A 26,671-nucleotide genomic window follows, 5' to 3' on the forward strand; every position below is an offset into this window, starting at 1 on the left:
TCTACTGTATTATTGACTGTATGTTTGTTTACTCCATGTGTAACTATGTGTTGTTGTATGTGTCGAACTGCTTTGCTTTATCTTGGCCAGGTCGCAGTTGTAATTGAGAACTTGTTCTCAACCTGCCTACCTGGTTAAATAAAGGTGAGATAAAAAAATGAAAAAATATAATAAGACTCCTGAACAGCTAATCAAATGGCTACCACCCTACTTTTAACACTGCTGCTACTCTCTGTTTATTATCTATGCAGTCACTTTAACTCTACCTACTGTACAGTGTACATGTACTCAATTGCCTCGTCTAACCGGTGCCACCACACATTGACTCTGTACCGGTACCCCCTATATAGTCTCGCTATTGTTATTTTACTGTTGCTCTTGAATTATTTGTTACTTTATTTTTTACTTAACACTTATTTTTCTTAAAACTGCATTGTTGGTTAAGGGCTTGTAAGCATTTCACTGTAAGGTCTACACCTGTTGTATTCGGGGCATGTGACAAATACAATTTGATATGTAACAGTACCCCCGTGCTTTTCTAGTTAACCTGTAAATTCCCAAGCTGTTTTACAATTCAGTCAAATGGACGTGCACCATGCACACAGTAACTGACCATGGAGGCATTTATAAAACCAACTTTCAGGGGTTTCCTGTGTTATTGAGGCCAAACACGTTTCTACGTAGAACAAAGCACTGGCTTTCAACATGTGTAATAAAGAAACGCATAACCACTGCTGCCTTAAATGTTCAATTTATTTGAGAGATCTTTTAAATATTAGACATTATACACATTCCCTGCCCTTAATTAATTAAAGAGAGGAATGGAAAAAGGTTTTACACTTGTTTCAATGGTCATTAATTATGTCTACTCTACTGACCACAGGCTTGCTACAGGCTTATACAGTTATTGTACATGTCAAAAATAATAATAATCTTAAACAAACGAGTTGCCTTTAGTGTGAAACAATATAAAAGTATAAAAACATATTTTAAGTTGGGTAGGTAGTTTAATTATTTTATACCTTAAAACAGCAGAAGCTGCAAATAATAATCAAGAACATTAAGCAAGGCTATAATAGACTATTTCCATGTTTGAGAAATGAGTGGCTGTAATCGATAATGCTACAAAAGAGAACCTGGCAAACACATTGAACATCTCATATACAGTACTGTGATTTTAACTGTGTGAGACTGTAATTGTATAAATCAAAAAAGGCGCAACTGTGGCACAACTACCAGATGACGTTCAGGTTGCCGACATCCGTGGAGAGGTCCGTTTTGGACGGGTAGACGACCTTGAGGTTCCCGTCAGGGTCCGCGGTGCGAACCTGCTGGATGATCAGCTCTCCTGAGGTGGTACCATCTGAGGCGGGGTCTGGGGGTACGTCTGACTCCCCCTCTGACCCAGCCTCCTCTCTGTGCTCCAACGTGAACTTGTTCAGCTCCGCCATTTTCTGAGAACGGAACAGAGACAGATGTGTTAATTGCTGACCATTGGGACAATGTGGTTAAGTTCTATTTGAGGAAGTCACTATGTGGAAAGGAACTCCTAGAGCCCTCATATTCAACTCTGGATCTCGAAGGCAGTTCCACTTTTTTTTTCTCCATTGTTCCCCTCTAATCAGGGACTGATGCAGACCTGGGACACCAGGTGTGTGCAATTAATTATCAGGTAGAACACCAAACCAGCAGGCTCCAGGGTAAGAATTGAATACCCCTGCCATAGAGAATGGTTGTTGAATTGAGATTTAAAGGCTGGATTGAAATCTGTACACATTCAATTGAAAAACAAAATAGATACTATGTATAACCTTAAAGTCTTTACATTACATTTAATTTCTTATAAAATTAGGGTAATGTAAAGACTGAGGTTATACATACTGTATCATCAATTTTGTTTTTCTATTTACACACAATGAAATATGTATGGTGGCAAATTGGGTTGAAGGTTTTCTAAACTTCTCACAGACTTGCCCTGCTCAACTCATGGTTGTTGACACGGTAAAATATTCAGGGAGAGATATATACGATCTGTCAGTGAGATTGTGGAAATACAGGACAAGCACTCCCAAAGCAGGAAGTCGCATCTCAACAGCACAGAGTTTTACCTTTCACGTCGTTCTCCTCCAAATGCCCTCTCTACCAGTCAATTCAAGTTCAGCTAATTTCAGTTCCATTTCAGTTAGTCATTTCAGGAAATTAATGATTCAACACATTCACTAAATTCTCAAAATCAACCCCAAACTGACCTTCCAGCCTTCCAACATCACACCAAATCGAAAATGTACCCTCCCACAACGGCTATTCTAGAATAGGAATCATAGTGTGGATTAAACCCTTATCGGCTGCTTTGTTTCGACAAGGCTGTCATTGAAACGCATCTGCAGCTGTGTGTACCGGTGGGTGCGAGGCACGCAGGCCGCTCTAGGGGTGCAGCTGTATTTTGAGCAGTATGTTTAGGCGGTGACGTCGTACACCGCCGGGCTAGTCATGCCAGGCCAATGAGCTCACTGATTCCATTGGGAGCCAGTGGGGCCAGGGTACAGATGTCAAAACAGCATGACACCCTGAGACTGAGCAAGACACTTGATGAAACTTTTCTGCTCTCGACAATTGCCACCGTGTGTGTCTGACCGATGCATTTATGTGCAAATGTTGTTTAATTCATGCAATCAAAGGCAGTTTGTGTTATGTATGTGTATTGCAATGTAGGATTCAGCCCTACTCTATGTCTCTTTGTATACAGGGAAAGAGATGAGCTTACCACTATGAGAGCATCCATCACGTCTTTACAGATCTGCAGGCTGGTAGAACTGGTAACTTCTAAGAACAGATCCTTAGTCGTCTTCCTGATCTAGAATACAGGACAAAGGTACAGTACATCAATTGTATGTAATATTGTCTACAGCTAAAGCAGCAAACCATTTTTTTAAATAAAATCGATTAAATATGTAAAAATATATGAACATGTACAGTACCAGTCAAAAGTTTGGACACACCTACTTATTCAAGGGTTTTTCTTAATTTTTTACTATTTTCTACATTGTAGAATAATAGTGAAAACATCAAAACTATGAAATAACACATATGGAATCATGTGGTAACCAAAATCATTTATTAAACAAATCAAAATATATTCTTCAAAGTAGCCACCCTTTGCCTTGATGACAGCTTTGCACACTCTTGGCATTCTGTCAACCAGTTTCATGAGGTAGTCACCTGGAATGCATTTCAATTAACAGGTGTGCCTTGTTAAAAGTCAATTTGTGGAATTTCTTTCCTTCTTAATGCATTTGAAACAATCAGTTGTGTTGTGACAAGGTAGGATTGGGATACAGATGATAACCCTATTTGGTAAAAGACCAAGTCCATATTATAGCAAGAACAGCTCAAATAAGCAAAGAGAAACGACAGTCCATCATAGCTCTAAGACATGAAGGTCAGTCAATACGGAACATTTCAAGAACTTTGAACGTTTCTTCAAGTACAGTCGCAAAAACCATCAAGCGCTATTATGAAACTGGCTCTCATGAGGACCGCCACAGGAAAGGAAGAGGTTCCTCTGCTTCACAGGATAAGTTCATTAGAGTTACCAGCCTCAGTAATTGCAGCCCAAATAAATGCTTCACAGAGTTCATATAACAGACACATCTCAACATCAACTGTTCAGAGGAGACTACGTGAAATCAGGCCCTCATGGTCGAATTGCTGCAAAGAAACCACTACCAACGAACACCAATAAGAAGAAGAGCCAAGAAACACGAGCAATGGACATTAGACCGGTGGAAATCTGTCCTTTGGTCTGATGAGTCCAAATGTGAGATTTTTGGTTCCAACCACTGTGTCTTTGTGAGATGCAGAGTAGGTGAACAAATTATCTCCGCATGTGTAGTTCCCACCATGAAGCATGGAGGAAAAGGTGTGATGGTGCTTTGCTGGTGACACTGTCAGTGATTTATTTAGAATTCAAGGCACACTTAACCAGCATGGCTACCACAGCATTCTGCAGCAATACGCCATGCCATCTGGTTTGCGCTTAGTGGGACTATAATTTGTTTTTCAACAGCACAATGACCCAACACACCTCGAGGCTATGTAAGGGCTATTTGACCAAGAAGGAGAATGATGGAGTGCTGCATCAGATGACCTGGCCTCCACAATCACCCGACCTCAAGCCAATTGAGATGGTTTGGGATGAGTTGAACCGCAGAGTAACAACAAGTGCTCAGCATATGTGGGAACTCCTTCAAGACTGTTAGAAAAGCATTCCAGGTGAAGCTGGTTGAGAGATTGCCAAGTGTGTGCAAAGCTGTCATCAAGGCAAAGGGGTCTACTTTGAAGAATCTCAAATATAAAATATATTTTGATTTGTTTAACACTTTTTTGGTTACTACATGATTCCATATGTGTTATTTCATAGGTTTGATGTCTTCACCATTATTCTACAATGTAGAAAACAGTAAAAATAAAGAAAACCCCTGGAATGAGTAGGTGTGTCCAAACTTTTGACTGGTACTGTATATATATTTTGAAATATATAATTTAAAAGAAAAAAATCTGGGAGTACTGCAGGACCCTCAGCACCCATACTTCCCGCGGGCAATATGCTCACTCGCACACAGACTTTACCTTGGTTCTCTCGCTGTTGGTGATTGGTGGAAAGGAGATCACATGATCCTCTGCATCCACAAGACATGGGTAGAGTTCTTTTCTATCAAGAAGCTGCAGGTATCTGAGTAAAATAAAAAAGCCAGGTAACTTAAGCTGAGAAATGTTGAATAATTATCCTCATGGCTACAATTAAGCAATAAGGCCCGGGGGGGGTGTGGTATATGGCCCGTATACCACGGCTAAGGGCTGTTCTTAAGCACGACGCAATGCGGAGTGCTAGGACACAGCCCTTAGCTGTGGTATATTGGCCATATATCACAAACCCCCAAGGTGCCTTATTGCTATTATAAACTGGTTACCAATGTAATTAGATCAGTAAAAATACATATTTTGTCATACCCACGGTATACAGTCTGATATACCACGGCTTTCAGCCAATCAGCATTCAGGGCTTGAACCACCTAGTTTATAATAGCCAAAATAACCCTTTCATAACAGCATATTGTTAGTATAAGGTCCACACCTATACTCATGGTGCAGATTGAAACCAGATTAAAGTGACAGTGGTATGAGCTTTTTTAAAACCGCCCAAAATACTGTGGCATGTTATTTACAAGTTGTTTACTTACTGTAAGTCAACCTTTTACCATATCTAATCTTATTTACTTTATCTAACCAAAACTAAGGAATTTTAGTTTAGTTTTAGTCATTTTCAATGACTGCCTAGGAACAGTGGGTTAACTGCCTTGTTCAGGGGCAGAACGGCAGATTTTTACCTTGTCAGCTCGGGGATTAGATCTTGCAAACTTTTGGTTACTAGTCCAATGCTTTAACCACTTGGCTACCTGCCGCCCCTCATTCTCCAGAAGTGTGCACTTTTATATTTCCTGACCATTGGCTGTATAGTTTCCATCATTGTTGAATCCATGATGGGAAGTCTGCAAATGTGCACCTTGGAAGTAGGGCTGTTGCGGTGACCGTATTACCGACCACACCAGCAGTCATGACCGCTGTAAAAATCCACGTGACCGCACGGTAATCTGCTCTTATGCACTCTAGACATGCGTTGGTAGTACCCAACTCGCTAATGACCATCAGGTCGCTAATGGTCTGGTCCTCAGCGCTAGATTGTTCCTCTAACCACTCACGTCAATGCAAATGTATTCTAAAATCACATCAAACACTTATCATGAAAACAGTATCGTGTTTTTAAAACTCACCTACCTCACTGTGATCAATCAATTTGAAGAAAGAAGTTGAAATGGAGTGGAAAACATGGTCGTTGTGGATGTTGTTTCAAAGTCTAACAACGAAAATGACATCGCTTTTCTAAGGTGATGATTAATTCAACACCCATATGCATATTACAGCTTATGCATACGCAAAGGCCTACATATGAGCCCAAGCCTGAAAACTGAATTAAAATAATGATTATGCAGTTATGAAATACATAGGCTGTGGCATATTATGCACGTCAGAAAAACATAAAACTGTCTTTGGTACATAATTGGTCTAGCCTATACTCCAAAATTAAACAGATTTAATTTTGGACCTTTCAGCCTTTCAGTGTGGACTGTATTATTATGCACACCTATGCTACGCTCCAAACGTTCTATCCATGAGTCTGGGAGAGAATGTATAGGCCTAAGTGATGCTGTTGGTTCATTGATTGTGCAGGGCGGCTTAGAGTTAACCTGCAATTATAGTGAATTTGTATTTGATTTTAAATAGCCTAGTAATAGGGCATTTTTTATATTTCATAATTAATAGGCTGACACATTACCTTTAACTACAGAATATTTCACCACAGTGCATTTCCATCTCCGAGAAGCTGCATGCTCCTCAAACAGTGGTTGATGGAGTTAAAAATGTGTTCTTATAAGGCCAGACATTTCAAAATGCAATCCCGTGTGAAAGCAGAGTTTTGATGGTTGTCACTAAAAAGATGCTACTATATTTATTTATCATTTGATCATAGCAGAGCAATGAGCATCTACGGGGCTGTAGTGGAGCAGGTTGAGAGCTTCAAGTTCCTTGGTGTCCACATCAACAACAAACTAGAATGGTCGAAACACACCAAGACAGCCGTGAAGAGGGCACGACAAAGCCTATTCCCCCTCAGGAAACGAAAAAGATTTGGCATGGGTCGTGAGATCCTCAAAAGGTTCTACAGCTGCAACATCGAGAGCATCCTGACTGGTTGCATCACTGCCTGGTACGGCAATTGCTCGGCCTCTGACCGCAAGGCACTACAAAGGGTAGTGCGTATGGCCCAGTACATCACTGGGGCTAAGCTGTCTGCCATCCAGGACCTCTACACCAGGCGGTGTCAGAGGAAGGCCCTAAAAATTGTCAAAAACCCCAGCCACCCCAGTCATAGACTGTTCTCTCTACTACCGCATGGCAAGCAGTACCGGAGTGCAAAGTCTAGGACAAAAAGGCTTCTCAACAGTTCTTACCGCCAAGCCATAAGACTCCTGAACAGGTAATCAAATGGCTACCCAGACTATTTGCATTGTGCCCCCCCCCCCCCCCCCCCCCCCCCAAACCCCTATTTTTATGCTGCTGCTACTCTCTGTTTATCATATATGCAACCAGTGCTCCCGCACATTGGCTAACCGGGCTATCTGCATTATGTCCCACCCACCACCCGCCAATCCCTCTTTTACGCTACTGCTACTCTCTGTTCATCATATATGCATAGTCACTCTAACCATATCAACATGTACATACTACCTCAATCAGCCTGACTAACCGGTGTCTGTATGTAGCCTCGCTACTTTTATAGCCTCGCTACTGTATATAGCCTGTCTTTTTACTGTTGATTTATTTCTTTACTTACCTATTGTTCACCTAACACCTTTTTTGCACTATTGGTTAGAGCCTTTAAGTAAGCATTTCACTGTAAGGTCTACTACACCTGTTGCATTCAGCGCACGTGACAAATAAACTTTGATTTGATTTGAGGTACATTGGCAACGATAGTGCATTTTTTGCGAATGCGCTTTTGATAAATCATCACCCTTTTGGCGAAGTAGGCTGGGATTCGATTACAAATTTACAGGCACCGCATTGATTATATGCAACGCAGGACAAGCTAGTTAAACTAGTAATATCATCAACCATGTATAGTTAACTACCGGTAGTGATTATGTTAAGATTAATTGTTTTTTATAAGATAAGTTTAATGCTAACTAGCAACTTACCTTGCCTCCTTGCTGCACTCGTGTAACAGGTGGTCAGCATGCCATGCAGTCTACTCGTGGATTTCAATGTAATAAAAACAAAGTATAACATTTTTTTTTTTTTTAAATGCCATTTACCGATTGTTATGAAAACTTGGAATCGGCCCTAATTAAAATCGGCCAGGCCATGCCGATTAATCGGTCGACCTCTAGTTTGTATCATTCACAACTAAATTTGCCAAATCTCTAAATCTAGCGTACAGGACCTGTTTCAAATGATCACTTTTACACTTAACATAGCCACTTCATATGCACACTCCGGAATAGGAAACATATCCTTTGTATTTTATTCAGCTAAGTTCAATTATATTCTTCTTACTATAAAATAATGGCACCGGAATTATAAGCATATTTTGTCTGCTAAATTAACAAGCCTACCACCTACAGCATGGCACATAGCCAGATAACATAAGGTAGGCCAACTCATATTCTGTTCTTCTGAAATACATTTTCTTCAAATCATGTTTCTTTAGACCTGCCTAAAATAAGTAATGGATTTATTGTGATGTTGTATATTCAATTGATTTATTAGACTTTTTAAAATGTAGATGTTCAGCTGTTTGTATACAGCTTGTATGCGTGGAGGCCTCGAGATGCTAAATGTGTTCATGTTAATTAACAATCAATTACCATTAGACCGGTAGCCTTTTGCATGACAGTAACCGGCTGACAAAATTTCATGACCACCACAGCCCTATAGAGCCCCACAGCGGAGGTGCCATAATACCCATAAAACCTGGCAGTCAAACAGGGAAATTGGTTCCAATCGTTTTTCCACCATTAATTTTTCCCTTAGAGGATTTTAGAAACACTTAAAATAAGGATTGTGTTTCGTGTAAGCTTACCCTGGCATGAAGTTTCGATAACCATGTAAATCTCTCAGACAAGGTGACTTATCAATATATTTGTCTCTCCAGCCGACACTCCACATTATTTTGCATAAATAGTGTAGCTAGTTAGTGCAGTTTGTTTCTGTCCTTGAGCTGTTCTTTTCTATTAAAGGGATACTTCGGAATATTGGCAATGAGTTTGAAGGAAGTTGCTAACTAGCGTACAGTATGGGTATCTACCATAGACTTCCAGTTTTTTTAAAACTAATGCTAGTTAGCATTGTCTCGCAAAACTTTAACGTCCTTCATACTGGACACAGAGACATAAAAATGGTATCCACGAGTTTATCTGACACTGGGGAAGTACGTAAATGTCTCATTGACAAAATCCCAAAGTATCCCTTTAATGTTCTATATTATGTTTCAAGTTCTGGGGTATATAGTTTATAACTTTAGCAACGTATCTAGTTGATCCAACGTAACTAGCTACACTACCCCAGGAAGAGTAGCTGCTGCTTTCGCAACAGCTAAGGGGGATCCAAACAAAATACCAAATGTTCAACCTGCAGATCAATGTGCCTCGCAGAGTGGAGTCTGACATTCGCAACGGCACCATGCAATGCACCTTGGACTGAAGAGGCAGACAAAAATGACAAATGTGGTGAAACCTCTGTTAAATTACACATTTCTCGCAGTAGGAATATCGCAAAAATATGATCAATGGCTCATTCGAGAGAAGACAACATCCTGTGTTATGACGTCACCCAGTATTGAAATCTGACATGTATGATAGACATTTTCGCAATCTAAAAGTCATATTCCTATTAACTTCCAGTGTAGTGAGAGACGCTTTATCGCAATGTTACATCATCCCTGTCAAATTTCTGCCTGCTTGAATGGCAATAGCTCAGAACACATGAAAACATGAAATTACCCCGGGAATCGATAGAACATTGTTCAGAGATGCACAAAAACAATATAACATTCAAAATGGGTGAATCTTTCCTTTAAAGACAGGTGCTAATACTCACTTGTGGAGGCCAGAAACATTCTGCCTCTTCCTCTGTTTCCTCTGGTCCTCTGCCTCCAGCTGCAACTGCCTCATCAGCTCCACCGCAGTCATCTCCTTACGGCCCAGGGGGACTATCTAGTAAACAACAGTCTATGAGAGAGTTGTGCTCCTTTCAAAAATGTATTTGCGTGTTTGAATGACCTTGAATGGGACTGAAATGCATTGACACAAACCTGAATGCAGTTTTTGAATACAATGATTTGCCAAGAGTGACAGACAACAACTAGCAACAATGTTATTTTGTGTTGCTGTGAAGACATATGCAGGTCTTTCAATAAGACTGATAATACTATTAACAGTTGGTGCGTTGCCTGGCTTTGGCATAACATATGGATAAAAGGATAATGTATTATTAAGAATGGAATAATGTGATGGCTCACAATTGCTGATTAGCGTGTCCTTCAAAATACTGGATTCTACTAAAAAAAAACTGAGTTACCATGTCCAATAGAAAATCAGCCTTCTCTAGTGACCTTTATAAGACTGTCTGCATAAACTACTTGAACAAAGACATGGGACAAGGTCCTGAGAAATGTCATCATAAACCAATCAAATGCAAAGATTTTGAAATACATAGCTAAATAGCTCAAGCGAGTTGACTTGAGTATTTGTGGCTGTCTAACGTGGTATGAGAAAAATGTCATGCAATGTTGCATCATACCTTTAATATGGGAGGAAGCCTGGCATCATACATGAGAGGTCCCTTGAGTAGCTGCATGTCGTGAGTTGCAATGGTTGCAGTTGTCCTTTTACCACATAGGTCATCGTGAAGTTTGGTCTGAAACACAACAGACAAGAGAGAAAGAGTTGTGAATAATGCAAAAGAGGCTATTGAGGATGATGAGCTTATGTCCATGTATGTGCTTGAGTTCATTTTGTAGAGTTTTCTTAGTCTGGGTCCCATAGTGCATTGTTACCGTGTCAAATATGACTGTCAAGGACAGCAACGTATGAGTTGGCTAACGCAGAAACAGACTGGCTCCTAGATTAACATGTTCTCATCTCAAAACAACGTTACCTGAGCAGCCAGGAATCTCTTTAGCGCATTCCCGGACCTGAAGTTCATGCCTCTGACCACACAGCACACCAAGTATGGCCTCACATCCTTCAGCTCATTGGCCACCTTTACAGTGAATGCCCCGGGGTTGTCAGAAATGTGAAGCACCTTCACCACCAGCCGGTTCAACTTATCCACCTCATCCTCGTCCTCCTCATTCTTCTTCTTCTGCTTGCGCTGCTTTTTGGTCTGGGTCTTCTCTGCGTTCTGGCCCCCGTCGGCCTTATCCCCGTCCCCATCGGCCTGCTTGCTGCCTTTGCCTTTCCCTCTGCCACCGGCCCGAAGGTAGTCCAGGATGGACTTGGTCTGGCAACCATTGACCATCTTCTCCAGCCGCTTGTCTTTTAGTTTGTTTCCCTTGAAGTTGATCTCCTTCAGCTTGGAGCAGTCGCTCAACTCGTAGGGGATGTCACTGAGCTTGTTGTTGGATAGGTCCAAAACCTGGAGAGGAACATTTAATATTTTTGTTGTCGTAGTTAATGTTATTACATTCAGTGTTACATGCATGTTACTACATTCAACTAAGATGAATAACCAAACGGGTCTCAGGTCCATTCAATACATTGTTGATAAGTAGAACTGAGAGAGGTACCTTGTCAATCATGACCATAATAATGCAGAAGGAATAGAACAGATGCAAGAATGCATATTTTAGGTAGCAGTACAATATATGATCCATCAATTTAGTCACAAACCTTTAGAGCAGAAAGCATGTGAACATTTCCACTCAGGACTTCAATGTAATTCTCAGAGGCGATGACAGTGCTGAGGAGATCCAGGCGATAGAAGTCATCGGGGAACCGAGTGATGCCATTTTTTGAGATGTTGATGATGGAGAGCTTCGTGCAATGACACAGTCCATCTGGCAGTGACTCGATATTGTTGCAGCTCACGTTGAGTGTATTGAGCTCGCTTAGCTGGGTTATCTCAACAGGCAAAGCATTCAGGTTGTTGACTGAAATGTCGAGGACTTTCAGTGACTTCAAATGTCCAATGGTTTTTGGAATAGAGGAAAGCTTATTCCTACAAACAATCAAGCTTGTAAGGGTGGTCAGATTTTTTATGTCTTCATGAATTTCTGTCAAACTCGGGCATTGGATGACTTCTAGGTAATTTAGGAGCTTGAGAGAATAGATAGTGGAACACAGCCCTCCATTCGAGGATATCTTTTCATCGATAACTGCACCTTGCAGGACCAGTTCGCGTCTCTTCTCTTTTGCGGCTTTCTCTATTTCTGGCCAATTCTCTTGAACATCCATGATGCTATACCAGACCCGGAAGCGAAGTCATGCCACCCGGAAATACTTGAGCACAGACTCTTTAAAACGTTCGTGGTGAGACGATGGAGCTGCCCATGCGCACCTACGTGTACTAGTTGTTGTTAGCGGTGCTTGTAGAGATGAAATGGGATATGAGCAAGCTGTATTTTTTTTTGTTATGTTCATGGTAAGATATACTTGATAATAGGAAATACTTTGTATTAAAACAGTGGTTTTATTGTGCGTCAGGTATCACTGTATTTATATTAATTCAACGAGTTTTACAATTCTAAATAGGAAACTGTAAACGTATTCCTTCCCACCGCAGGGACGTCAAACGCAAACAATGCAATACCGTAGGTAATAGTTTAGAGCATTTAAATGTATGCTACAGTATTTAACTTTTTTTTTGGGGGGGGGGGGGGGGGGGGGGGGGGCATACATTCGACATTTGAAAATATTATGGCAGAATATATCCCAGGTTAGCCAACACATATATGCTAGATAGCTATATGGATAACCTGAATATTAGTATGTCAATTCATTGTAGAGTGTAACGTTAGTTAGCTATCAAGGTTTATCCAAATCCCAGGATAAAGATTACTTCCATGGTTTATGAGTTTAAGTAGCTAGCTAATTACAGTGTAGCCTATCTATTTGATAGTGAAAGGTGCTTCAGATAACTCAGGTCATATTCAGTGGTAGATTATGTTAATGTTTCTCCATATTTGATAGTGTGCAGCAGCAAGATGCCCCGGAAGATAGAATTGACGGTGGTCAGCTCCTTCGATCACGAAGATAACTTTAGTGCCAAGGAGCTGATGGTCCATGCACCTCTGTCAATGGCTGGAGATCTGCCAGGTAGACACACACACATACATAATTGTCTCGAAATTCTGCTCGCCTGAGATAGAATACCAGAAATGAATGTAACAAAATTATGGGTTTTAATGGTACATTTACTAGGCTTACTGATTACACATGTAATGAGAATTAGATTTTTTTTTTATAAATCAAAAGGCAAACATTTCACAATTAAACAATTTATGTGCAACAGTGGAGCACATTCTGGATAGCTGAGTGCATGTATTCTGGAGAGAGATGCCCATATCTTCACCACACATCCCTCCCCTTCTTGTCTCAACATTTTTTTTATAATATCCTAGACACATTATCTGTTGATAACATAAATAACATATTTAAGGTGCTTTTCACTGACAGCTGCAACTTTAATCAGCCAGGCGAGGTGCCCAAATTGCTGGCTTCCCAAATAGGTATAGGCCTATGCACTTGTGATTTGAAACAATCCACAGCAAAATACATTTAAGAAACTGATTATCCTCTGTGGCTAAGTCAAGCTTTCTTGTAAGGTATTTTGAATGATTTTATTTAGACAGGAGTAATTATATAATTTTGGCAAAACATGAATTTACTTTGGGAGAAGCCTATAATGACGAGATGCTCATGTCTCCGCCCTAGCAATGCGAGTCCTTGTCCCAAAGGCGTGAATGCAGGCGACAAGCTTAGATCTGCATATTATTACAGATTTTGGTGAGAGTGAGCCCTCTCGCTTCGCCTCTTCCTCTCTGCCGAAACTAGTGAGCGAAACAGTGGCCCTCTTGTCTTACTAAATGTAGCCCAGGTATCTAAAGCGGTACCGGAGCGCCAAGTGTAGGTCCAAGAGGCTTGTAAACAGCTTCTACCCCCAAGCCATAAGACTCCTGAACATCTAATCAAATGGCTACCCAGACTATTTCCATTGCCCCCTCCCTTTTACACTGCTGCTCCTCTCTGTTATTATCTATGCATAGTCACTTTAATAACTCTACCTACATGTACATATTACCTCAATTACCTCAACTAACCGGTGCCCCCGCACATTCTGTACCAGTACCCCCTGTATATAGCCTCGCTATTGTTATTTTACCGCTGCTCTTTAATTATTTGTTACTTTTATTTCTTATTTAATTTTGGGGGGGGGGGGTTCTTTTTTTTGGGGGGGGGGGGATTTTTTAAATTGCATTGTTGGTTAAGGGCTTGTAAGTAAGCATTTCACTGTAAGGTTGTATCCTGTTCTATTCGGCACATGTGACAAATAAAATTTGATTTGATGCTGCCTGGCCAGACCAAATATGACATGCCATACTCCTTATGTCCAGATAGCATTATATACTTGGTCTACACATACAGTGTCAGAGGGCCGCTATTTTGCTTGCGCGGATGCTTTATCTGAGATTGATGCGTCTTTCTGTTGGTGTGCATCTTGGTCAAATAAATGATCGATATTTCAATATTTTATTTGGACAGGCAAGGAGGTACGGTAGGGCGGGCTCACCCATAACGCTGGCCCTGGTACTGGTACACTGTTATTACGTGCTTTACTTTTCTGTTATTTCTCTCTGCGTTGTTGGGAAGGGCCCGTAAGTAAGCGTTTCACTGTTAGTCTACACCTGTTGTTTACGAAGCATGTGATGAGTAAAATTTGATTTGATAAACACACACGACACATACTTATGCTCAATCCCAAACTGGTCCCTTCCCCTTGGCCCTTCATTTGAGCTATATGAGCTATATGCACAAATGTCCCAAAGCTGAGGGAGTGACAATTATCTAGGATGTATGCTTAGTAAGTGACAACAAACAACAATTATAAACTGGGTGGTTCGAGCCCTGAATGCTGATTGGCTGACAGCCGTGGTATATCAGACCGTATACCACGGGTATGACAAAACAGTTATTTTTACTGCTCTAATTACATTGGAAAAAAGTTTATAATAGCAATAAGGCTCCTCTCTGGGATTTGTGATATATGGCCAATAAGAACAGCCCTTAGCCGTGATATATTGGTCATATACCACACCCCCTCGGGCCTTATTGCTTAAATATACACCGAGTGTACAAAACATTAGGAACTTTTCCTTTCCATCAGAGAAATCTTGAGAGAATCCTATTTGAGTCAGAGAAGGATATTCATATGATAGGTAAGATATACAAAACCTTGCAGAGAGCCTATCCAACTGACAATCTATTAGGAAAAAATATAAACTATTTGAACCAAGAATAAAAAACAACTGATGTTAGCACAAGATGGAGGGAATGCTTGAACATAACTAATGAAAACCAGGTAACCAAAATGTACGCTTAATCTAGTATAAACTAATGTATAGAATGTATTACAGTGGGGAGAAGACGTATTTGATACACTGCCGATTTTGCAGGTTTTCCTACTTTACAAAGCATGTAGAGGTCAACAAAAATCCAGAAAATCACATTGTATGATTTTTAAGTAATTAATTTGGATTTTATTGCAGTCCATAAGTATTTGATACATCAGAAAAGCAGAACTTAATATTTGGTACAGAAACCTTTGTTTGCATTTACAGAGATCATACGTTTTCTGTAGTTCTTGACCAGGTTTACACACACTGCAGCAGGGATTTTGGCCGACTCCCCCATACAGACCTTCTCCAGATCCTTCAGGTTTCGGGGCTGTCGCTGGGCAATACGGACTTTCAGATCCCTCCAAAGATTTTCTATTGGGTTCAGGTCTGGAGACTGGCTAGGCCACTCCAGGACCTTGAGATGCTTCTTACCGAGCCACTCCTTAGTTGCCCTGGCTGTGTGTTTCGGGTCGTTGTCATGCTGGAAGACCCAGCCACGACCCATCTTCAATGATCTTACTGAGGGAAGGAGGTTGTTGGCCAAGATCTCGCGATACATGGCCCCATCCATCCTCCTCTCAATACGGTGCAGTCGTCCTGTCCCCTTTGCAGAAAAGCATCCCCAAAGAATGATGTTTCCACCTCCATGCTTCACGGTTGGGATGGTGTTCTTGGGGTTGTACTCATCCTTCTTCTTCCTCCAAACCCGGCGAGTGGAGTTTAGACCAAAAAGCTCTATTTTTGTCTCATCAGACCACATGACCTTCTCCCATTTCTCCTCTGGATCATCCAGATGGTCATTGGCAAACTTCAGACGGGCCTGGACATGCGCTGGCTTGAGCAGGGGGACCTTGCGTGCACTGCAGGATTTTAATCCATGACGGCGTAGTGTGTTACTAATGGTTTTCTTTGAGACTGTGATCCCAGCTCTCTTCAGGTCATTGACCAGGTCCTGCCGTGTAGTTCTGGGCTGATCCCTCACCTTCCTCATGATCATTGATGCCCCACAAGGTGAGATCTTGCATGGAGCCCCAGACCGAGGGTGATTGACCGTCATCTTGAACTTCTTCCATTTTCTAATAATTGCGCCAACAGTTGTTGCCTTCTCACCAAGCTGCTTGCCTATTGTCCTGTAGCCCATCCCAGCCTTGTGCAGGTCTACAATTTTATCCCTGATGTCCTTACACAGCTCTCTGGTCTTGGCCATTGTGGAGAGGTTGGAGTCTGTTTGATTGAGTGTGTGGACAGGTGTCTTTTATACAGGTAACGAGTTCAAACAGGTAATGAGTGGAGAACAGGAGGGCTTCTTAAAGAAAAACTAACAGGTCTGTGAGAGCCGGAATTCTTACTGGTTGGTAGGTGATCAAATACTTATGTCATGCAATAAAATGCAAATTAATTACTTAAAAATCATACAATGTGATTTTCTGGATTTTTGTTTTAGATTCCGTCTCTCACAGTTGAAGTGTACCTATGATACAAATGACAGACCTCTACATGCTTTGTAAGTAGGAAAACCTGCAAAATCAGCAGTGTATCAAATACTTGTTCTGTATACAATAGACAAAATTCACAAATTCTACAGCACAACAACAGAGTCATGTCGTAATTGTAAAACTAACAATGACTCAATAATTCATGGCTTCTAGGAATGTTATGAAGTTGAAAAGTTCTGGCCAGAGTTCGAAAGTTGGCTGTCAGAAGTATTACATTGTAAATGTACTTTTAATCCATCTGTCTGCATATTTCGAGATGTCATATGGACGCTGGAGATAGGGGTGAGAACAGGTGGATCTGGGCAGGAGTGATGTTGAAATTTTTGTGTCTGTATGTTGTCTTTTGTATGTGTATGTTTTGTATTATTTAATAAAAAATAAATAAAAATAAGTTCCAACCTCACTTGTTTCTTCCACATGTTCTGTCCATACCCTTAGGAGGTCACTCTGCAGTTGGCAGGTCAGAGTCGGGTCCGTAAGCTGCGGCTGCTGGCCCACCAGTACCTGATCTCAGGCAAGATACACATCGGCGACAGACTACCAGAGGCCCACTAACCTAGTCTCTTTGGATCCCTCTGCAGATTAGGATGAGTCAGTAGAATCAGCGAACAGAGATGTCGGACCAACACGAACAGGGGTCATATCCATTAGGCACCAAAAGGAAGAAAATTGACTGAAACAGGGAGGGACTACATGACCTTGTCCCATAGAAAATGTGTGCCCTGATGTATATGCGTCTGGCTTACTTGGATGGATCATGTAGCCTGGATGGCAGTCTGCTTCTGCTGTTCTCTATGTTGTTGTTGTGGTTATGATTCTATGGAGCATGGTGGCGGGAACACCAAGGTTGTAGGTTCAATTCCCACTTGACACACATATAGTGATTGAACATGAGCATTGGTTATTGCTAAGTAACTATATTACTATTATGATATACACAGTGTACAAAACATTAGGAACACCTTCCTACTCTTGAGTTGCACCCCCTTTAGCCCTCAGAACAGCCTCCATTCATCGGGGCATGGACATTACAAGGTGTCGAATACGTTCCAGAGGGATGCTGGCCCATGTTGACTCCAATGCTTCCCACAGTTTCACCTAGATTCACCTGGTTAGTCTATGTCATGGAAAGAGCAGGTTTTCCAAAGGTTTTGTACATTCAGTGTGTAGGCCTACATTTTCATCATTTACTGCATTTTTGTTACATCAAATGTTCACAGTAATAGGAATTGGTATGCACATTTTGCCATAGGTATGTTTCTCTTTATATGTTTCTCTATAGTCTGTTCACATGGATGCCACTGGAACTTACCTCGGGATAACCTTTCACAGAAACCATGTCAACCGCTACAACCTTTACAACCAGGTACTCCACTATGTCACACTCAGTCAATCAATACCTACCGGTACTACACATAAAGTAATTCCCCATAACCTAACTTACATACTAGCACATTCACATCTTTTCATTGTTTATTCGATTTTTTTTCATAAGCTTTTGTTTATCATTTCAGGTTGCATTGGTTGCCATAAATGTTTTGGGAGATTATGTGAATGGCAATGCTATTGACACTATTGTAAGTGGCTGCTCGTGTGTACGTGTTTTTTCGTGTTTTATTTGACTGGATATTTAAGGTGCAGCACTACTGTGAAACGCCAGATGGAGCTGCTGTGTTTGTGAGGTTGCCAATGTGAAGTCATTATTGTGTCCGAATACCCATACTAGCGTCCTTAAGTGGGTGGCAGGCAGCCTAGCGGTTAAGAGCGTTGGGCCAGTAACCGAAAGATCGCTGGTTCCGAGCCGGCAAGGTGTAAAAATATGCCGTTCTGCCCTTGAGCAAGGCAGTTAACCCCCAACAACAACTGCAGTTACCCCCAACAACAACTGCTCGGGCTCCGATGACGTCGATTAAGGCAGCCCCCCGCTCCTCTCTGATTCAGAAGGGTTGGGTTAAAGACACATTTCGGTTTAAGGTATTGCTGTGCAACTTTCCCAAAAATAACGTTTTATAGTATGTTGACATTTTGAAAATAGTACTCTGAATGGATCATCTAATGTGCTATTGCATTGACTCCCACCATTTGTTCATTATGGTACAGCGCGTAACTTTATCTAATTATCAGCTGAACATAAGTCGGAAAATACGATATGATTATTAAACGCCGAAATGTAGTACTCTAGTATGTGTATTCCGACACAGCCATTTACATGAGACATGTTTTTATTGACATGACTGATTACATGACTTGTCCTTAAGCATTTAACCCAGGACAGTGAGTATAGCACATGAAGTGTTAGTCTATGGTACAGTAAAAATCAAAAACATTTTGAGTTTCATATGACTATAACCATATACACATTATAGGCCTACATTGATCTGCAGATAATAATAGTTGATATTTCTGAATATTATTGATGTTATATGTGTCCATAATGTGTTTATGTAAAAGAAACTATAGAAAAACACGTTCCACTGTTTATGTAACTGTGTGTCAGTGTATGTTTACAGTATGCACACAGACACAGTTTTTCTTTTGTTCGAGTGTTGCCTGGTTCCATGGTGGTCACTGTGTGTGCCTGTATTGCCGTGTGTGTGTATGCGTGTGTGTTTGCCCTGACGGACATGGGGCAGGAATGTGGTAATCAGACTCAGAGAGCAGAGTAATCACAGAGGAGGCCGTAGCCAGTGTAATCAGATAGACCTGCGGACGGACAGCCCCTGGAGGAGAGTGGCCCAGCTCAGGGTGGAAGTTTCCCCTAACTGAAGATCCAAGATCAGCTTCCCTTTCCCCAAGCCTAACATTAACCATTAATTAGGAAAATGCTAAACTGACCATAGATCAGGCATCTAGGGGCAACTTCACCCTACAACGAGTGGTCCAGCCTTACCTCTCCAACACACAGGAAGGCAGATTCCACGGGACAAGCTCCACATTGTTGCTCTCTAATCCCACGCTTAAGCACCTCCACCATGGCCGCAGTGTTAGCTGGCCTGGTTATCTCAGAGTTTTAGTGTTCTCACTGTTCCATGTATGTTGTGATTGTACAGATGAAACCTATAGAGTGACATTGAAGTATATTGAGTGCTGCATGCAGTAATAGTTCTGGTCATATCATTGAGATGTGTAGATGTACGTGAATTGACGAGACTACTTGTGGTAGATCACCTAGCTCTGATGACTTGCCTCATCTATTATATACAGAGTTGAGTAGTCCTCATATCGTCCATGTTACTGTTAGTTCTCTAATTTACAACTGGAATATGCCCCATTTGGGTTTCCATAATAATGAGTCAGTTGGTTGTGATTGTAGTGTTTTACTGAGCAGATGACCTGTGCCTTTTCGCTGTGTGTTTTGAGACCTGTCATTGAGAGAGGTTAATTGTACCTCTGTTTGCCCACAGCTAAGCAGAGAGAAGCTGATTGAGCACTACCTTAACAGCAGTCAGCACGTGACCGCCTTGGTTGCAACATGCATGGGGTAGGGTTGAAGGCTCATTGGCCTGTGAAGTCCTTTGTGACAATGCTTTTTAATAAATAAAAAAACAGCCTGGAAGTTGACATGATCGCCACTAGAGGTCTTCACGGGTCCACCCGAACCCGAGTACCTGAGACCCGCCCCGGGACACAAGCGGGCCTGGGTCCAAATGTTTTATTTTTCCCTCGGTTTGATTGTCATTGGAGCTATGTAACTACAGCTGATAGACCCGAATGGACCCGACCACGGCTCTGCATAGCCTGTAGCATATTTATTTTACGCTAATAAGGTGAATTCATTAGCTTATAGAAAGGCTAGCCAACATATAAAGACAGTTTCATTCCAGAAGAGCAACTTGGCGTATAAACATTGTCAGTCGGGTCTAGATTGTCCTCGGGTACAAGAAGACCTCTAAATTACCACTGTTTGCCATTTCGATTGTTATGTTTTTGTCTTTATCTAGGGCTACAGTCTGTTAATAGAAATGGCTAACGTAGAAGCCCAGGAATCCAGGCTAAAGAAAAACACAAATGACAATTTAATTGGAATAGTTGTCAAATAGTCACTCTGAGACTCATTCAAATGTATGAAAAAATAGCAATATCCAATAGATGTAAAAATATATATATATATTATATATATAAAAAATAAAAACATCAACATGTAAATGACTGTACTAACAATACTCTGTACATTACAAATGTATAGAATATTTGTTTATCTAATCACACAATTTCAGGTAATATTTTGAATACCTAATTTGGCTAATTGGGGTACCTAATAATCTACAAGTGTAAACCGAGGCTACAGTATGTTCTATGCATTAAAAGCGGTTCTATCCCATTGTCTCTTTCAGTAAGTGTGAGTCCATCTCCCCTCTGGATGACCTGGCTTTTGACATGTATCAGGACCCCGAAATAGCCCACATCATCCACCTACTGGATGACAAGAAGCAGGAGATGGTCCGTCAGGAGAGATAAGAGTTTGCCAAAACACTCAAGCAGGCTATCGCTGACCTGCAAAAGGTGCTTCTAGGGTCTTTCTGTGTGGAAATTGAATAAAAATACCCAATACCCCATTTCCCCGTGGAACTGAAAATATGGAAATATGTATTGCATAGTTAGATATACATTGTAGAATCTTAGTGAAGACATCAAAACTATGAAATAACACATATGGAATGAAGTAGTAACCAAAAAACTGTTAACAATCAAAATGTATTTTATAATTAAGATTCTTCAAAGTAGCCACCCTTTTCCTTGCACACTTTTGGCATTCTCTCAACCAGCTTCATTAGGTAGGTCATCTGGAATACATTTCAATTAACAGGTGTGCATTGTTAAAAGTTCATTTGTGGAATTTCTTTCCTTAATGCATTTGACCCAGTCAGTTGTGTTATGACAAGGTATTGGTGGTATACAGAATATAGCCCTATTTGGTAAAAGACCAAATCCTTGTTATGGCAAGAACAGCTCAAATAAGCAAAGAGTAACGACAGTCCATCATAGCTTTAAGACATGGTCAGTCAATACGGAACATTTCAAGATCTTTGAATGTTTCTTCAAGTGCAGTCGCAAAAACCATCAAGCACTATTATGAAACTGTCTCTCATGAGGACTGCCACAGGAAAGGAAGACCCAGAGTTTCCTCTGCTCCAGATGATAAGTTCATTAGAGTTAACTGCACCTCAGATTGCAGCCCCAAAAAATTCTTCACAGAGTTCAAATAACAGACACATGTCATCAACTATTCAGAGGAGACTGCGTGAATCAGACCTTCATGGTTGAATTCCTGCAAAGAAACCACTACTAAAGGACACCAATATGAAGAAGAGACTTTCTTGGGCCAAAAAACACGAGCAATGGACATTAGACCGGTGGAAATCTGTCCTTTGGTCTGATAAGTCCAAATCGTCTGTCCTTGGTTGCAACACTCTAGTGAGTTCCAAACTGCCTCTGCAAGCAACATCAGCGCAATAACTGTTCGTCGGGGGCTTCATGAAATTGGTTTCCATGGCCGAGCAGCCACACACAAGCCTAAGATCACCATACGCAATGCCAAGCGTCAGCTGGAGGGGTGTAAAGCTCGCCGCCATTGGACTCTGGAGCAGTGGAAACACATTCTCTGGAGGGATGAATCACGCTTTATCATCTGGCAGTCTAACAGACGAATCTGGGTTTGGCGGATGCCAGGAGAACGCTACCTGCCCCAATGCATAGTGCCAACTGTAAAGTTTTGGTGGAGGAGGAATAATGGTCTGGGGCTGGTTCTCATGGTTAGGGTTAGGCCCCTTAGTTCCAGTGAAGGGAAATCTTAACATGGCCTTCATGGTCGTACAATGACATTCTAGACGATTCTGTGCTTCCAACTTTGTGGCAATAGTTTGGGGAAGACCCTTTCTTGTTTCAGCATGACAATGCCCCCGTGCACAAGCGAGGTTCATAAAAAAATGGTTTGTCGAGATCGGTATGGAAGAATTTGACTGGCCTGCAAAGAGCGCTGCCCTTAACCCCATCAAACACCTTTGGGATGAATTGGACTGTGAGCCAGGCCTAATCGCCCAACATCAGTGGCCGACCTCACTAATGCTCTTGTGGCTGACTGGAAGCAAGTCCCCGCAACAATGTTCCAGCATCTAGTGGAAAGCCTTCCCAGAAGAGTGGAGGCTGTTATAGCAGCATAGGGGGGACCAACTACATATTAATATTAATGCCCATGATTCTGGAATGAGATGTTTGATGAGCAGGTGTCCACATACTTTTGGTCATGTAGTATAGAGACGCTATCATTGCATTACAAATTTACACATACAGTATACTCAATATCAAGTCTTTGAATTCATCTTTTGACTTTTTCACTTCCTTATTGATTTGCAATTTTGCAGTCTGATTTTGTCCATGTCTGTAATCGTAGTCATTAAACATTGTTCAGATTCCTGTCACCAACCACCTATGTGTATGCGGTCGTCATACCAACCATGAATACATAATAAGCACAACAGCTGCGGTGAAGGCCAGTGAGTGTTTTTTCTTTGTTGTGACAAACCAGACGCTAGCCTGTAACCAAAGAACGGTTTCTTTCCAACCCAAACGCTAGCCTGTAACCAAAGAATGGTTTCTTTCCAACCCAAACGCCTCTTAGCATTGCATACACTGCTGTTGCCAAGGTGATCTAGCCGAAACTCTCTCCATAGCTCCTTGATGGCATAACTCACACCTATGCAGGATTGATAGAAAAAGATATTACTTCATATTGTCACATACTTGAAATATGTCCACTACTAATTGTCTGTCACATTAGTAGCTAATGCAGTAGACTTATATAAATATATGTGTTACCTGGCACCGACTAGCAACCTCCCTCAGTTCTATGAAATTTCCCAGTAAAATTACACATTGGACTTACTGGCACCTATGGATCTGTGTCCAAAATTGGACCCTATTCACTATGTAATGCACTACTTTTGACCAGAACCCCATGGGCCCTGGTCAAAAGTAGTGCACTATAAAGTAAATATGGTGCCATTTGGGATACCAGCTAGTAAACATTAACTATTCCGTCCATGTAATACCGTGATGCTCTGGGGGCATGGCAATGACCTGTTGCATAGTAACCACAATTTAAGGAGGACTAAACTATTTTTTTTTTCATATGTGGTTCTGTTGAACAACATAAGATATAGTTTGACATCTGGACCTTTGGTCGTCCATTAATGGACATGAAAAGAGTTCAACACAAAAAATAACCTTTCAAAACCACTCTGTCTTTCTCTTTATCCATTCATGTGCCTCCTTCCTTCTCCATCTGTCCCCATGTGTGACTGGGATAGGTAGGAGAATGCCTGGGCTCATCCAACGTGGAGAAGCGCTTTGCCATTGAGTAGGAGGACTACGACACGGCCAAGAAGAAGAAGGAGCAGATGGAGGAGTACCAGACAGTGTACCATCATCTGGAGATCCACAACCTACTGGACATGGGCACGGTCAGTGGCTCTATGTGGCTTCTTGGGTCATTTCAATAGTTGTGACTGGGACCTTAAGTTAATGCCTTGTTTTGTTCAATTATCTTATTTCCCGAGCCCTTATCACAGTCAAGACACCTACAGTACCGCACCTTCAGAAAGTATTCAAACCCCTTTACTTTTCCCACATTTTGTTGTGTTACTGCCTGAATTTAAAATTGGCCTACACACAATACCCCATCATGTAAAAGTGGAATTATGTTGCTTGAAATCTTTACAAATTAATTTTAAAATTAAGCTGAAATGTCTTGAGTCAATATGTATTCAACCCCTTTCTTATTTGTTATGGCAAAGCTAAATAAGTTCAGGAGTTAAAAATGTGCTTAACAAGTCACATAATAAGTTGCATGGACTCACTCTGTGTGCAATAATAATGTTTAACATGATTTTTGAATGACTACCTCATCTCTGTACCCCACACATACAATTATCTGTAAGGTCCCTCAGTTGAGCAGTGAATTTCAAACATCGATTCAACCACAAAGACCAGGGAGGTTTTCCAATGCCTCGCAAAGAAGGGCACCTATTGGTAGATGGGTAAAAAAAAAAAAAAAAAAGTTGACATTGAACATCCCTTTGAGCATAGTGAATTACACTTTGGATGGTGTATCAATACAACCAGTCACTACAAAGATACAGGCATCTTTCATGAGGGATTTCACCATGAGGCCAATGGCAACTTTAAAACAATTACAGAGCTTATTGGTTGTGATAGGATCAAACTGAGGATGGATCAACAACATTGTAGTTACGCCACAATACTAACCAAGTTGACAGAGTGAAAAGAAGGAAGCTTGTACAGAATAAAAAATATTCAAAAACTTGCATCCTGTCTGCAACAAGGACCTAAAGTAATACTGCAAAAAATGTGGCGAAGCAATTCACTTTTTGTCCTGAATAAAAACAAACATTTGTTTGGGCCAAATCAAATACAACACATTACTGAGTACCACTCTCCATATTTTCAAGCATAGTGGTGTCTGCATCATGTTATGGATATGCTTGTAAAAGTTAAGGACTGGGGAGTTTTTCAGGATAAAAGAGAAATAGAATGGAGGCAAGCACAGTGTCACGAATACCACCGAAGGTGGCTCCCCTTCCTGTTCGGGTGGCGCTTGACAGTCGTCGTCGCCGGTCTACTAGCTGCCACCGATCCCTTTTTCCTTTTCGTTTGGTTGTGTCTAATTGTTTACACCTGTTCCTTGTTGGGGTTTTGGGATGGGTGTTATTTAAGTTCGTTTAGCCCGCTGGTGTTTGTGAGGACTTGTTGTTATTTGACTGTGGTGTTTGTGTTCTTTTGAGTTGTCGCTGTCCGGTATTTTTAGTAACTATGGTTTTCGGTTTGTTGCACCTGTGTTTTGGGCTTCACCCATGTTTGTAACTGGTTACTTTACGAAAGGACATTAAAGCGTTTTTCCCGTCAGCCTTCTGCTCTCTGCGTCTGACTCCACACCCATCACTCTCCAGTCGTTACAGAAGCCCGCACCCCGATATGGAGTCAGCAGGAGCAGCGACCACCCCTCTCCCCACGATGGAGGAGAGAGTCCTTCATCATACGTCCATCCTCCATCGCATCGGATCAGCGATGGATCAAATGATGGAGAGGATGGACCGTTGGGAGAGGAGTGGTCTCCCTACTACCCCACCTACCCTCCCACCAGCAACTCTACCATCTCCTCCAGCGGGATCCGGTGCCAGCGCTCTGCGTATCACGCCTCCGAGGGAGTACGATGGAGCGGAGTGCCAGGGATTCCTGTTACAACTAGAGCTCTACCTGGCCACCGTTCGGCCGGCTCCCTCGGACGAGGAGAGCATGAGTGTCCTCATCTCCTGCCTGATGGGTAGAGCCCTGGAGTGGGCCAATGCCATCTGGAACGGGCCCGACTCAGCGAAGGGTCACTACCCGGAGTTCACCCGCCGTTTCCGGGCCGTGTTTGATCATCCTCCGGAGGGCCGAGCGGCGGGTGAGAGGTTGTTCCATCTCCGGCAGGGGATGAGGAACAAGCAGGACTTCGCGCTGGAATTACGGACTTTAGCTGCTGGAGCGGGGTGGAACGACAGGGCCCTGATAGACCATTACAGGTGTAGCCTAAGAGAGGACGTCAGCAGGGAGCTGGCTTGTCGGGACACTACGCTCAGCTTGGATGAGTTGATCGGCATGTCCATCCGGCTAGACCATCTGCTGGCTGCTCGCGGACATTCTGAAAAGGTCCTGTCAGTATCACCTCCTGGCCCTCCCGCTCCCATCCCAATGGAGCTAGGGGGGCTGCATCTAGGGAGACCGGAGGAGGAGGCACCTCCTGTACCCATTGTGGCCAGAGAGGACACACTTCCGGTCGGTGCTGGAGGAGTCCATCTGGGAGTCGAGAGGGCAGGCAGAACACTCCTCGGTCACCCCAGGTGAGTCAGCACCACACTCCCCCAGAGCTTCCTGTTGGTCA

At 41.9% G+C, this 26,671-nt stretch overlaps 1 protein-coding gene and 1 pseudogene across 2 annotated transcripts; one reads left to right on the plus strand and one right to left on the minus strand.

Moving 5' to 3' along the window:
- Positions 1–735: 735 nt before the first annotated feature.
- Positions 736–12,124, minus strand: lrrc47 (leucine rich repeat containing 47). Of its 2 annotated transcripts, XM_055931723.1 has the most exons (7): positions 11,511–12,121; positions 10,777–11,256; positions 10,420–10,536; positions 9,718–9,833; positions 4,630–4,732; positions 2,765–2,854; positions 736–1,454 (listed from the first exon to the last, which is right to left on the minus strand). In XM_055931723.1, the coding sequence occupies exons 1-7, from the start codon at positions 12,072–12,074 to the stop codon at positions 1,233–1,235; spliced, it is 1,692 nt and encodes a 563-aa protein (XP_055787698.1). In that variant the 5' UTR covers positions 12,075–12,121; the 3' UTR covers positions 736–1,232. The 2 variants fall into 2 exon arrangements, with proteins under 2 accessions (XP_055787698.1, XP_055787699.1); XM_055931724.1 differs by lacking the exons at positions 736–1,454; positions 2,765–2,854; positions 4,630–4,732 and adding an exon at positions 7,210–7,867 and having other exon boundaries at positions 11,511–12,124.
- Positions 11,757–26,671, plus strand: part of LOC129861437 (centrosomal protein of 104 kDa-like) — a 64,188-nt pseudogene continuing 49,273 nt past the window's right edge.

This window comes from Salvelinus fontinalis, chromosome 8 (assembly GCF_029448725.1).
Source record: "Salvelinus fontinalis isolate EN_2023a chromosome 8, ASM2944872v1, whole genome shotgun sequence".
NCBI classification, from domain to species: Eukaryota; Metazoa; Chordata; class Actinopteri; order Salmoniformes; family Salmonidae; genus Salvelinus; species Salvelinus fontinalis.